Here is a 14,709-nt window from a genome sequence, read left to right on the forward strand (position 1 = left end):
TTCCGGGCCCCGATTTAATGCATCACTTCCTGATTCCTTTCTTTCCTCCTTTACCCCACCCCCTTCTCTCTCCCCAACTCTTCCGTTCTTCCCCTCTAGGCCTGGAAGTGGGTCTTCCTGCGGGGAAAGCGGAGGGAGAGGCGAGGCGGCGGCGTCGGATTTCTCGAACACACCCTCCCGTGTGGCCCGACAGCATGGGGGTGACCTGGTAGGGACGCGAGTGGTCCACGTGGAGGGGGAGGGTTCTTTTGGGCCGGGAGAAGTCGCAAGTTCTTTTGGACCACCGAGGAGGACTGAGAAGGCGTAGCGTCCTCGCCTAGGCCCTTCCCATTTCCCCCAGGCCTTGGTGGGGTGGGTCGGGGTGAGATGCCCGGGTTTGGGAGAGTGGAGGGCACTTCCCTCCATCAGCTCTCAGCCCCTCCCCCCGGGGGGGGGTTGGGTTGGCACCTGGTGAGGGCTGCGTTTACGAGGGGGTTTTGTAGATTTTTTTTTTTAACGTTATAGATTTTAGAGCTTCTGGGAGACGTTAAATCTAATTCCTTTTTAATGGGAAGGTGGCTTTGGGCCTCGCTAAGCGGTCGGCTTTCCGCCGTTCTTCTTCCCTGCCCTGGCCTTCTGCCAGTTACACGGCGGTGGAGCTGCGTGTACTAGGACGGGCACTGAATTTAGCTCTCGATGACCGGCTTCCTCGGAGTGCAGGAAGGAGCATTATCTATCTCCGACACTGATAGGGACGGGAGGGAGGGTGCTTCTGAAGGAGGCCCTAGAAGACTCACCGTAGGAGGAGAAAAGGCGGACGGTGCCTGGCTTTCCACAGCTGGAGCTGAAGGGTCTTTGCCAACCCTACGTTTCCTTTTGTCTCCAGTGATTAGCGCAGTGACCCACACGTAACATTTAGTAAATTCTTCTTGACCGAGGAAAAGCGTCAGATAAGTTCTCCGCTATTTTGGCTCCGTACCTGAGAGCTTTCTAGAGTTACTGTTGGTACTTTTCAAGTCGGTACTTGCTATCTAGTAGACGCCACAGTTCAAGCAGCAATCTTCTAGGAGCTGGCATGGTGAGGGGAAGTGTATGAGAGCTAAGGGAACTAGGTGAAAAGCGGGAAACAAAAGATACCTGCTGCGGTGGGATAATTCGGGATTTGCCCCTGATCCTCTCAGTCTGACCCCTCAATCTCTTTATCTTCTTTTCTACCCGCTGAAGAGTTTTCATTTGGGCCCAAAGTCACACACCAACTGTTGATCTCCTGGTAGGGATGGGAGTCTGGCTGGGTTGGGACCTGGGACTTGCAGCTTCCTTTGTTGAATGAGAAGCTTGGGGACCCTGTTCACGTTTATGTGGACCCTGAAGGCTCATCACTACCCTTCTAGTGTGTCTCAGATGCCTGTGGCTGAGGGTAAGAGTGTCCAGCAGACCGTGGAGCTCCTGACCAGGAAGTTGGAACTGCTAGGGGCGGAGAAGCAGGGGACTTTCTGCGTGGACTGTGAGACCTATCACACAGCAGCCTCTACCATGGGCAGCCAAGGTCAGTGTGTGGTAAGTAAGACAGCTGGAACCTTGCTTAGATGTTCCTTAATAGATGAACCTTAATAGATGCTCCAGATCCTGGTGTTCTTAAGACATCTTTCTGGCTCAGATAATTTTCAGCTCAAGGCTATTCATTAGTATTTCTGAACTCCTGACACTCAGGTTGTTTTTTTCCCCCCCACTTGTGGTGTTCTTTTTCCAAAACACAGCCAGGTGAAAAAAGTTCAGATCTTTTATTAGATCTTTTATTGTGACCTTCAATATAGCCTGGTTAGCTCAGAGGCCTATCTCTCCGCTTGGTTCTAAGAGCTCCACCTGAATGTCTCCAAACCCAAAGGTTTGTCCTTCCAACTCCAGCCAGCACCAAGGTAGAAGATACAATGAATCTCTTGCCTCGAAGATAGGGCTTGTGGGCTTCCTCGCAGAGTGTTCCTCTCCGACCCCTGGGAATGTTCCCAAATAACTCTTTCCAGCTCTAAAAGCTTCTTGTGTATATATGATCTCCCAAAGGTTAACTACTCCTTCTGGAGAGAGAGGAATTCTGGGTTATCTCCCAGAGTGCTCTCTGGCCCTAAGAACTTCTAGGGAGGTGTGAATTCGGACATCTCATACTAAGCCCTGAAATCTCCCAAACGTGTGAACTCCATTGAGTACTTGGATACTTATGAGTTCTCTAAAGGTGTGAACACAAGCATCGATTCTATCAGTTGTACTTAGTACCTTGTTTCAAGTTATGGCCCAAAATATCTCTTTCTAAGATCAAATCAATCTGATATTGAACCATGCCAAATTAGATAATTATTATCTCTATCAACTCCAACGGCTTAACAGTTTGTAAAGATTCCAACACCTGCCTCGGCCCGCAAGGCAGAGTGTGTGGACCCTGGAAGAAAAGAGATAAGGGCAAGAGAGAGGGGACTCGCAAAATGGAGGCAAGTCAAATCATTCTGATCAAGCCTCCTTTTAATGGGTGCAATAGTACAGATATATATAGCAGTAGAAAAGAAGGCAGGGTTTGTTCAAACACAGTACAGGGTGGGGGTCCTAGACAAAGGGTTGGTATCCCACCCAAGGATGAGCTGCTCAGATGTTTCTGGTGGCAGGAAGCTCTATGATGCGATTAGGGGATGCCTAGATATCTGCCTATTCAAAGTTAGGATGTGATTAGGAGATTCCTATTCAGGAAGTCTTTGGTATGATGTGATTTGGAGATTTCAACCTATTCAAGGTTGGCCTTATGTGGCTGTAGATTAGTGCCAGCTCCCCACAAACACCCACTGAAGAGATTGAAAAGTAAGAAGAAATCTTTCATATGTGTGTGTGTATGTATGTATGTATGTATGTGTGTGTATTGTTTTCCTCAAAGAATGTCCTGTATTGGACCTCCCTATACTACCACTTTAACCACTTCTGAAGCCTAATACTTTGTTGTTTTTGTCTCCATACACGTGGGAGGGAAACTCTATACTAATGCTTTGGATTAAAATATAAAAGAAGTCGAAATGATAAAAAATAAATAAATAAATAAATCACAGACTGGTAGGGAGGAGTTGGAGGGCCTCAGATTGTAGTCCTTTCTCTATTAACTTGTTTTGTGAACTTTTGACAAATCTCTGTTTTGTCAGCTACTGTTTAAAGGGTTATTTTGGAGATCAAATGATATTATAGATGTGAAAGGTCTTTGAGGAAAAGTGTTATATTACATATGTAAAAGAGTATTTTTAAAAGATGTTTATAATCTAACTGGTGAGGCAAAAACCTAGACATTTAAAATATTTTTAAAGCTTATTTGTTTTTGTCTCATTTAATACTACTTTAATTTTTAATTATAACCTTACCAACTCTCCTAGCTTAGCAAGCCATTCCTTGTAAAAGAAAAATTTTTTTAAAGAAACAGTTCAGCAAAAGTAATCAGCATTCTCACCAATCATTTTATGTGAAATAGTGCATGCCCACAGTCTCCTAGTTATACAAAGAGGGGAGGAAGCTATGTTTAAGGGCCAAGCTTACTCAGTATAATTTATATAGTATTTAGTTTCACGGGGTTTTTTGTTTGTTTTTTTCTGAGGCAGTTGGGGTTAAGTGACTACCTAGGGTCATACTACTAGGAAGGATTAAGTGTCTGAGACCAAATTTGAACTTGTGTCCTCCTGACTTCAGGGCTGGTGCTCTATTGTGCCACCTAGCTGCCTCTAGTTTCATGTATTTTGTTTGTTTTTCTGTTTTCGTTGTTAATCTTGTTTATATTTTATAATATAACATATATTATAATATATATATATATATTATTTGGGGCTGAGCGAAAAGTGAAAATGAATTTCTAGTTGTCTTTATCAGTTCTGACAAGTTTTCCCATGCTTCTCTCAATTCTTGGTATTTTTCATTTCTTATTGTATAATATTCTGATATTATGTACCATAGTTTGTCTATTGGTATCTATTTTGTTTCTCATTCTTTGCTATTACAAAAAATACTGCTGTGACTATTTTAGAGTATGTGAAACTTTGTTTTTAAGCTCTTTTTAAAGCTTAGCTGCACATTTTTAGTGCCAACAACTTTTTTGCTTAACTTTAAATTATTTTCCAGAAATTGTTTGAGTAACTTACAATTCTACCAATATTGTTATTATGCAGGTCTTCTGAAGCTCCTGTACCATTTGATTCTTTTCTTTTTTTGTCATCTTGACCTGTTTGTTGGGTGTGAGGCTAAACTTCTTAAATGACTATTTAGATAGGCAGTCCCAATTATCTTGTGGAGTGTCACAGGGATCAGTGTTTGACCCCTTGCTAATTAATTTTTTTTTTTTTTTTATTAATGACTTGTGTAAAGGAATAAATGGTACGGTAATCAGATTTTTCAGGTAAAAGAAATCTGAGAGGGATAGCTAACTCAATGGATTACAGAGTAAAAGGATCTAAAAGAATCTTCATAGGTAGACCATTAGGAAGAAGTTAAATTCAAAAAGGTAAATGGCAAGTCTTAAAATTGAGTTTAAAATAAGTCAGTTCCAAAAATATAAGACAGGGAGGTTTTTTCTTGTCATTGGAATTGTTCCCCTTTGTGTCTTTACAATTTCATTCTTGAACCTGTACCATTCCTCTTGAGCTGACTTCCACTGGAGCATTTTTGTCCATGGGATCTTACATATTTTTGCTGAATCCTTTGAAATCTCCAGGTCCCTAGAGTGTATGCCAGACTGTGTGAAGACTTCCTCTCCATCTCTATCACAAACTCTGGGATGAGGGTATCACTTCCTCCCCAGGATACATCCTTTCTGTTTTAGCAATCAGTTCTTCTCTTTTGTTAAGAACCAAATCCATAATAGGATTTTCCTTTGTTGTTATGGGCCAGTACTCTGTACTTAAAACAAGGATTCTTACAAGGTTGTAACTCAGTGGAATTGATAAAGACAATAGTTATCTAGTTTAGCATGGTGAATTATAGTTCTATAGTTCAGAACATGTACTTAGTACTTAATAGTTCCACAAGATTGACACCTATTCTGCAAGATTCACACCTATGATAATGTAATTAGAATAGAGCATATAAGCTGGGACAAACTCAGCCAGGGTCAGAGCCAGAGAAGACAAGGAGGCCAGAGCTCAAGCTCTTTGAGCCAAGGAAACAGATTCATTCATTTCATCTCACACCACCATGGTGGCAGGCCTCCTGCACTTCCCCCACTGAGATCAAGGCTGGTCTGAGGGCTCTCAAGAAGCTACCTGAGCCCCAGGCAAAGAGACAATAAAGAATTTGGACTTTGGACTTTAACACCTGGCTATTCTGGTGATTACTGAAAGGAAGGTTGATCCCAAGACCTCCAGAAAACCAACTGAGAACATTACATTGTATCAGTCTTATTTTCTTTGTAGTAATGGGGGATAGAAGATTGTATTTATTACTAATCTCAGTTACTGTTGTTGGCTGTTATATACTCTATTATAATTACTTTATCATACTATATTAAGTATTAAGTACATGTACTGAACTAGAGAACTATTAATTACCATGCTAAACTAGATAACCATTGTGTCATCAATTCCACTGACTTAACACCTTGTAAGAGAGTACAGAGTTCTGGCCCATAACACTTTGTTATGTCCTTCACATTTTTGAAGGATAAAATTATGACTAAAAGCAAGTTAAGAAGTTATTAGCCACTTGGTATTTTCATTAAAGAGAAAGAATTCTAGCAGATATCTTGGATAATTTTAAGTCCATATAACTATTATATCATGCCTCTGTATCAAGCTTGTGATCTTTCCCAAGATCTTCATTTATTTCCTCTTTCTGTCCCAGTGGTTTTTGTTTACTCCAGTGTTAAAAAAATCACTATTATTTCTTCCTCTTTTGACCTTCACCCACACTCTTGGATGAATCTGTTCAGACTTTTCCTCTCTGAATTTGGACTTTATCATATGAGTATGCCTTCTTAATATAATATGCATTTCCTTTTCTTCATTTTCTTTTACCCTTTTGTTGTTTCTTTTGAATAAGTTTTACCCATCCCAACTTAGAGCCAAGAGTTTCATTTCAGCAAGTCTCACTGATACCTTTGAGGTCAAATTTGCCTCCATGCTTTACAATCACTAAACCTACTTCATCTCTAAACTTTGGGCCATTGTGTTTAAACAAAATTTTTTTTGTGTGTATGGGATGCTGTGAGCTTTACTATTTGCTGCTTTCTTGGATTTTGTCTCTTGTGAAATTGAATGTTTTAACTGCTAATTCTTTGTAGCTTTTTATGCTGATTTAATAGTCTTCTCCCTCTTCCTTCCTTTTTTAATTTTAAAGCCTCTTTGATTAGATTTGCAAGAAATTTGGCAAACATTCTTTCTTCTCTATGTAATAGTATTTTATTTTTTCCAATTACCTGTAATTTTTACATGTGATTTAAAATCACATTAACTTTTTTCTATAATTTTTATTTACTTAAATTTTTTAAAATTAAAGCTTTTCATTTTCAAATTATATACATGGATGATTTTCAACATTCACCCCTATAAAATCCTGTGTTCTAATCTCCTCCCCTTTCCCCTTCCCTCCCCCCCCCAACAGCAAGTGATCCAGTATAAGTTGAACATGTGCAGTTCCTCTATACATATTTCCACAAATACCATGATGCTCCAGAAAACTCAAATCAAAAAGGAAAAAAAAATGAGAAAGAAAACAAAATACAAGCAAACAACAACAAAAAGAGTGAAAATACTGTATTGTGGTCCACATTCAGTTCCCACTGTCGTCTCTCTGGGTACAGATGGGTTTCTTCTTCATTACAAGACCATTGGAACTAGTCTGAATCACTTCATTATTGACAAGAGCCATGTCCATCAGTATTGATCATTGTATAATCTTGCTGTTGCCGATTCACATTCATGTTTGTAAAATTTTGAGTTCCAAATTTTTCTCCCTCCCTTCCCTGTTCCCCAATACAGTAAGAATTCTGAATAGGTTACATGTACAATCGTGTTTAGTATATTTCTATATTAGTCATGTGAAAGAAAAATCAGAACATCAGGGGAAAACCATGAGGAAGAAAAAAACAAAGTGAAAATAGTATGCTTGAGTCTATATTCAGATTCCATAGTTCTTTCGCTGGAGATGGATAGCTTTTTCCATCATGAGTCTTTTGGAATTGTCTTGGATCATTGTATTACTGAGAATAGTTAAGCCTATCATAATTGGTCATCATACAATATTGCTGTTCCTGTGTACAGTGTTCTATTCCACTCTGCCTCAGTTCACATAAATCTTTTTAAGGTTTTTCTGAAATCTGCTTACTCCTCATAGCTTAAAGCACAATAGTATTCCATTACATTTATGTTCTGAAATTTGTTAAGCCTTTCTCCAATTGAGGGGCATCTCCTCAATTTTTAATTTTTTGTCACCACAAAAAGAACTGCCATAAATATTTTTGTACATGTGGATCCTTTTCCCTTTTTTATGATCTCTCTGAATATAGACATAGTAGTGGTGTTGCTTGATCAAAGGGTACCACATCAAAGCTGTCAAATTGGCTAAGATGACAGAAAGGAAAATGAAAAATGTTGGAGAAGATGTGCAAAAATTGGAACACTAATGTATTGTCGGTGGACATGTGAACTGATCCAACTATTCACAAGTGCTATATGGAACCCAAAGGACTATAAAACTGCAGACCCTTTGTCTGCTTGGTAGTGTTTTATATGATTATAGCTAGTTTTAATTTCTTCATCTGAAATCTGCCTATTTATATCCTTTGACCACTTATCAATTGAGGAATGACTTGTGTCCTTATAAATTTGACTGAGTTCCCTATATATTTCTGAAATGAAGTCTTTATCAAACTGACTGCAAAAACTGTTTCCCAATTTTCTGTTTACCTTCTAATCTTGGTTGCATTGGTTTTGGCACACATACTGTTAATTACCATTTGTTAGGTAAAATCCATCTCTGGCCAGGCATCTTTCATTACTCTTTGTGATTTGATCTTTTCTCTCTTTTTTCTCTTTTTACTCTCTACATATATAGATCATCACAGTGAAAGAATTAATTTCCTGGGGCCTCATTTGGGGTAGCAATGGGAGGCTTGAGCCTCTCTGCACCAAATCAACTAGTCTGTTCCTTGGACCCTATTTTGAACTTGTTGGAGCTTTGTCTCTGCTATTATTGACATATGCTGAAAATTAACTAAGACTTACATTATAATCTGCATTTAAGTTTTATGCACATCAAAGGAAGTAATAAGAGAGTAGAAAGAACATCAACTTTGGAGTCTTGACTTCACATCCCAATTTGATGCTTAAACCTGTGTGCTCTTGAACTTATAATCTCCCTAGCCTCAGTTTTCTTCTCTGTTAAATGAGAGAATTAAACTAAATGATCTCTGAGGTCCTTTCTAATTCTACAGCTATGATCATGGTTGTTTTTTTTTTTTTTTTTTTTTTTTTATCCTTTTGGTCCTAAGATTTTGGGAAGAGATATGACTTATATTTATACTGATATGGTACTGGTTTGAGGTCCAGTTATGGAGAGCCATTTGGGGTGGATTTCATTTAATTTTGCCATTCCTTTTATTATACCCCACTGTACCCTTCTGTGTAGATGAAGGGGGGTCAGACTGGTTAGGATGATGTGACTAAACTGGTTTGGGAACTCAGAAGTGTTGTCTTATATCTTAGCATCTAAACTTTTTGCTTCTCACTTGTGAAGACAACTTTCCATGAAAGATGATGACAGATCCCATTGGAACATATATGTTGGTCTAGGTTCTTTACAAAAAGCTGGCTTGGCATTTCTGGGCAGTATTTAGGGCTAAAATTGTTATTGCTTCTTTATCTTTCCATCCTTTCATCCCTTTCCTTGCAAATACTATAGGTTTGACGTGCTGCTGCTGGGTAAATGCCTAGACTATCCTTTTCCCAACAGCACTCAACTTTTCCCTTGGAAAGGACCCCAAGGTCTTTTCTAGTGCAACTTTCTCACCTTATGCCCCTGAATTCTACATTGTTTTGGATTTGGTAATGAATTGGGCCTTTACTCCTTTGTAGGCCAGGCTGGGAAGCTGATGTATGTGATGCACAACTCAGAATACCCTCTAAGCTGCTTTGCCCTCTTTGAGAATGGCCCCTGCCTCATTGCCGACGCAAACTTTGACGTTCTCATGGTGAAGCTCAAGGGCTTTTTCCAAAATGCCAAAGCCAACAAGATTGAGACCCGTGGCACTCGATACCAGTACTGTGACTTCCTGGTGAAAGTGGGCACTGTCACCATGGGACCCAGCGCTAGAGGCATCTCTGTGGAGGTGAGTCTTTGGGAAAATGGGGTTAGGGAAAACCTGGAGGGGATACCCCACAAAAAATTTGGAAAACTACTAAATCTTGCAAGTGAGAATAAATGGTAAGCTTAGAATGTTTGAGCTGCAAAGAATTTTAGACAATATTTAGTTCAAACTCCTCTTTTTATAGATGAGGAAAATCAAGCCCCTAAAAGGAAAATAACTGCTGAGATCATACATACAGTGTGTAAGTAGTAGAAGGAACATTGGAACTCTTTGTGTTCTTAATTACATCCACCTTTCTACTTGTGTGTGCCAGATTCCTGCCCCATTATTTTCCTAGCTACCTGTTTTTATTTGCTTAAGAGGCAGTAATTCTTAGGAATGCTGGATATCCTAGGGAAAGGAATTATGTGGAAGAGAGGGAGATAGAATATAGAACCATGCCTTGAAATCAAGAAAGACCTGATTCAAATCCTACCATCTGACAAATGTTAGTTACGAGACCTAGGGATTGCTCATCAGACAAATTATGTCTATATTATCCCCAGTTTTATATTTTCACATTCATAGTTTTCTCTCTCTCTATGAAACCATAGTTCGAGGACATGCCTTTTCCTCTCTATTACCCATAAATGTGGAAAATGAAGCTGTATTTCTCCAACTGTTAACCTTGTTCTCATTAGGTCTGAGAAAAATTAGTTAGCCAAGGAATGGAAGGAGATAGCAGATTTGGGAAGGTAATAAGGATTTGTATTAGCCAATGATGATGGTAATTAATGATTTATATAATACTACATATAATATTTAATTTGATCCTCATAGCTTTGTGAGGTAGGTGCTATTATTCTTTACATTTTGTACATGAAGAAAAATACTGCAAGGGTTTAGAATATGTTATTCCTCTGTACAAACTGGTAGTTAACAATTGTTGTGTAGAAAGTGTATTTATTAGTGCTGAGGGGTGCTGGTGGGAGTGGTAGAAACTTTTGTTAACTTTACCTTCCTGTTGGCATCCAAAAAATACTGGATTTTTTTTAAACAGTTGAGGAAAACTAACTGATAAAGCAATAACTTCTCAAGTAGAATATAGCATTCTTAACCTGTTCTTTCCTACCTTTCCTCTGAGAGGAAGAGAGAAATCTGTTTAGGCAAGATACCATGAAACAAAATTGATAATTGCATTTAATCTAGATTGTGATGTCTTTCAAATGTTTTAACAAATATTAAGAAGTATTTTGTGTAAGAAGCTAAGTCAGATACACATTTTAGATAAAAATTGCCACCATTCCCATGGAGCACACAATCCAGAAAGGGGAGAAGACAGCAATATAGACAGCTTTAGTAAATACATTATAAATATGTTAGGTGAAAAAATAGTGCTATTTTTGATTGACATAATCTGCATTTCTAGCCCCTTTTTCTTTTACCTTCACTTAACAACTTCACCTTTTCCTTTAAAACTTTCTAATCTCTTAAGATCCTTGTTGTTGCTATAGCCTGAACTCTATATCACTCTTGCTAAGTTCAAGACCTCATTTGTAGTCTTCCCCACCTTTTGTTCTTCAAATATGTTCTCTTTAAGGGTCTCAGACGCCTTAATTACCTCAACTTCTCTTCAGTCTATGTCATTTAAGCATAGTGATCAACTTTAGGCTGCTACTACTACTACTACTACTGAATATTTTCTACTTGAGAAAGAGTATATTAGGGTCCACACGTAGGTGGAATTTTGATGTAATTTGGGAGTGGTGTTATTGCCTGAGAAAAGGAGATTCACAACTACTACTTGTGCATGCTGTGGCTTTTATGTTAACTCCATAGCTTCTTATGCGTTTGTCATTGTTCTAAGTATCACAGGAATTTTCATTCTTTGCATTAGCAGTTAATCTACTTCTTAGATCATGCAGCAGGAAATTCAGCCTTGTCTTTTGGTCCTCAGGGTAAGTCTGGAGGACTGATTATCCAGAAAAAAGTCCTGTTGTAGAATTAGCAGAGAAGCAGGAAGGAGGTTTGTATGGTTTAGAAGATGCCTAAACTATAATTGTCAGTCTTTCCAAAAATATTTGCTGAATGCCTAATGTTTATTTAATATTGCGTTTGATGCTTTGGGAAGATGCCAGGAGACGTATGGGCTTTTCCTTGAGTAACCTTCCTATAATGAGCATAAATATCTCTTTTCAAAAACTTTGAATGATCACTCTTTGCTGCTCCATAAAATATCAGCTCCTAATTCTAGTATGTAGAACTGTCTAAAGTGTGGCTTCAGCCTACCTTTCAAAGTCTCAAGCTTTCTGTTGAGTTCTCCTTTCTCATAAATCTAATTTAGGTACTACTTCCTCCATGAAGTCTTTCCATTGATTCAGCTTATTCTCTTCCTTGTCTTATTTCTCATAGCACTTTGCCTGATTTTCTTTTTCTTTTTATTCATTCATCCAACCAGTCCTTAAACAAATATTTGTTAAGTACCTACATTGTACAAGGCAGTGCCTTACTTATTGGAATACAAATACAAAAAACGAAATAATTCCTGCTCTCAAGGAACATATACAATAAAAATTAACTTGAGGCACAGTGTATAGAATCCTGAATCCTGAACTTGTTAGTCAGGAAATCTCAAGAGTTCAGATTCTTCGTCAGGCACAAGTTGTATGATCCTGGGCAAGTCTCTTAACTTTTCTCAACTTCAGTTTCTTCATTTGTAAAATGAGGATAATAGCACCTACCCTCCCAGGTTATTATGAGCATAAAAAGAATAATTAATATTTGCATAGCACTTTACCAGTTTTCAAATACTATATAAATGCTAGCTTTGTTACAACAATTATTATTGACTACAAGATATATACAAAGTAATTTCTGGAGGGCTTTAGCAACAAAGGATCAAGCTAGGCTTCCTGCTGGAAGTGGAACTTAAACTGAACTTAGAAGAAAACTGGAAATTACTTAAAGTAGAGGAAGGAAGAAGCACATGTCAGGCATGGAACAGCCTTTGCAAACTGAGTATGGATAGAAGATGGAATGTTGTGTATAGGGAACAACAAATAGCTAGTTTAGTTGGGATGTAAAGTACTTGAAGGAAAATAATGTTTAGCACTCTTCAGAAAGTTAGGCCAGTGTTGGATGAATTTATATTTTGTCCTAGTGGCAAAGCAAGGCTACTGGAATATTCTTGAGCAGGACAAGGAGATGCTGAGATCTCTGCTTTAAAAGGGAGAACAGAAGGGAATTTATGTAGTACCTCCTGTGTACCAGGCACTGTGCCAAGTGCTTTAATGAATGGCCATTCTGATGGTATGGAGAGGGGAGAGACAAAGCTAGAATCCAAAGTAGGAATAGGAATAGAAACACAAAATAGGTAGGAATTGCCTTTAATAATTCAGACAATACGTGACAGCCTGAAGTGAGATGGTTGCTGTGAGTAGTGTAAGACTATCAGTATCATATCTTGCTTGTATCCCTAGCATAGAGAGGGAACTGATGAATGTAGTCAGTTCAGACATAGAACATGGATTCAGATCTCATCTCTATAATTGTGGGCAAGTCCATTCAACTCTGAGTGTGTCTTTCCTTCTCGTTACTTGGAGAGTTGGGTTAGATGATATTAAAGGTCCTTTTTAGCTCTAATCCCATGATCTTAGGGCTTGTGTGTATTAGGTACTTGATTGAATCAAATTATTCTCAATCACATGTCCTTTTGGCCCCTAGGTGGAGTATGGCCCTTGTGTGGTGGCTAGTGACTGCTGGAATCTGCTCTTGGAGTTCCTGCAGAGTTTCCTGGGCAGCCACAATCCAGGGGCACCAGCAGTGTTTGGGAATAGACACGACGGTGTATACGGTCCTGCTGACACCATGGCCCAATATATGGAACTCTTCAACAAGATTCGAAAACAGCAGCAGGTGCCTGTGGCTGGGATCCGTTAGTGTTTGGGGAGCTGCAGAGTGATTGGTGTTGCCAGGTTACTCCACAGGAGATGAAGGTGGTTCATCCCAGCTCCTGACCCCTGGAACTCAGAACAGAAAGGCCAGGCTTCTTGTCTTCCTCTGAACTTACAACTGTGGCTTCTATGGGGCTTTGCACTCCCTTCACCAGCACACACACGCTTGAGAGCATGTGTGCACGTGCGCAGACACACACACACATCCTCTTCCCCCACACCCATGTAAAAGTGGTCTTAAGATGAGCCTTGTTGCTCTTGACCTATTTTGGGGGTAAAAGATGGAGAAATTGGAGCTTTTCCCTCATCTTTCAGGAAGACAGGCCAAGGGGTAGTAACCTTGCTTTGCAGCTGCCATCAGCTTCCTGATTACTGTGGCCTTGGCCCATTTGGATGGGCTGTTTTTATGTTCTGATCATTCTATAATAAAAGCATGTTCCTTTAGTCTAAGGATATGGCTGGGTTTCTGTCATGGAGATGGGTATGGGAGTCTTAGTATCCTCACAGTATTCTTGTTTGTGTTCTTGTGAGTTTTGCTGAAGTGATTGATGAATTGGCTAGCCTGGGGTGTTTGCTGATTTGCCTTTACTCTCTTCCCCTTGGGGCTTGGAAGTTGTCCCCAGCAGTGTTTGTTCTTGGCAGCTGTTTTGCAGGTTTCCTTTGCAGACTTTGTGTGCCTATGAGATGATAGGCAGGGGCACCTGAGCTATTTCATAAATCACTTCCTTTATAGCTTCATTCTAATGACTGGGAAATGAATCTGGCCTCCTTTATGCTAACATCAAAACTAAGTATCTTCTTAATTTATCTTGGCTTAAAATTTATGTGGATAAATAAAGGGATTTTCCTCATCTTTCCCCCACCTTTTCACCTTCAGATGGTCTGAGTACAGCCTATATTTTTATTCCTTTCTCTTCTTTCATCTTCTCATCTGTAACTAGTCCATGGGAAACTTGCAAACTACCAGGGTCCCCACTAATTCCCAGGCCAGAGTTGGATACATTAGAGAGTACTGCAGACAGCTTAGCTTGGAGAAGACAAGATTTAGGGGGAATGTGATAATTGTCTTCAGGATTTGAAAGGCTAAAATGTAGAAGACACATGGATTATACTTGTTTTGCTTGATTTCAGAAAATAAAATTAGAAACGAGAGATAGAAGGAATGTCAAGAAGACCGATTTCAGTTTAAGGAAAAAAGTTTATGATAATTAGAGACTATCTAAAAATAAAAAAGACTGCAAGAGGAGGCTTGTTCTCTCTCTTGAGGAGGAAAGACTTAAGCAGAAATTCCAGGACCTTTTGTCAGGTATGCTGTGAAGGCTATTCTTGCTTATGTTTGGGCTGGACCAACACCTCCCCCCCCCCCCCCCCCCCCCCCCCCCCCCCCCCCCCCCCCCCCCCCCCCCCCCCCCCCCCAAGCTCATGAGATACTGTGATTCTTTGTAAAATACAGAAGAGACCTTAGAAATGATTCCGTTCAACTCCCAT

General features: G+C 39.4%; 1 protein-coding gene across 6 annotated transcripts; it reads left to right on the forward strand.

Moving 5' to 3' along the window:
* Nucleotides 1-34: 34 nt before the first annotated feature.
* MED20 (mediator complex subunit 20) lies at nt 35-13,665 on the forward strand. 6 transcript variants are annotated; one of them, XM_031964864.1, is made up of 5 exons: nt 35-208; nt 1,371-1,525; nt 9,057-9,310; nt 9,474-9,530; nt 12,992-13,080. In XM_031964864.1, exons 1-4 carry the CDS (start codon nt 195-197, stop codon nt 9,504-9,506), a joined length of 456 nt encoding a protein of 151 aa, XP_031820724.1. In that variant the 5' UTR covers nt 35-194; the 3' UTR covers nt 9,507-9,530; nt 12,992-13,080. The 6 variants fall into 6 exon arrangements, with proteins under 6 accessions (XP_031820724.1, XP_012404503.1, XP_003769104.1 ...); XM_012549049.3 differs by lacking the exon at nt 9,474-9,530 and having other exon boundaries at nt 36-208; nt 1,371-1,536; nt 12,992-13,665; XM_003769056.4 differs by lacking the exon at nt 9,474-9,530 and having other exon boundaries at nt 36-208; nt 12,992-13,665.
* The last annotated feature ends 1,044 nt before the right edge of the window (nt 13,666-14,709 follow it).

Source organism: Sarcophilus harrisii, chromosome 4 (assembly GCF_902635505.1).
Source record: "Sarcophilus harrisii chromosome 4, mSarHar1.11, whole genome shotgun sequence".
Lineage (NCBI taxonomy): Eukaryota > Metazoa > Chordata > Mammalia > Dasyuromorphia > Dasyuridae > Sarcophilus > Sarcophilus harrisii.

Coding starts and splice junctions, on each gene's coding strand:
- MED20 (XM_031964863.1), top strand. CDS start 1,072: ATGAGAGCTAAGGGAACTAG. Junction 1,092..1,370: donor ATGAGAGCTAAGGGAACTAG/GTGAAAAGCGGG, acceptor CTACCCTTCTAG/TGTGTCTCAGATGCCTGTGG. Junction 1,526..9,056: donor CTCTACCATGGGCAGCCAAG/GTCAGTGTGTGG, acceptor ACTCCTTTGTAG/GCCAGGCTGGGAAGCTGATG.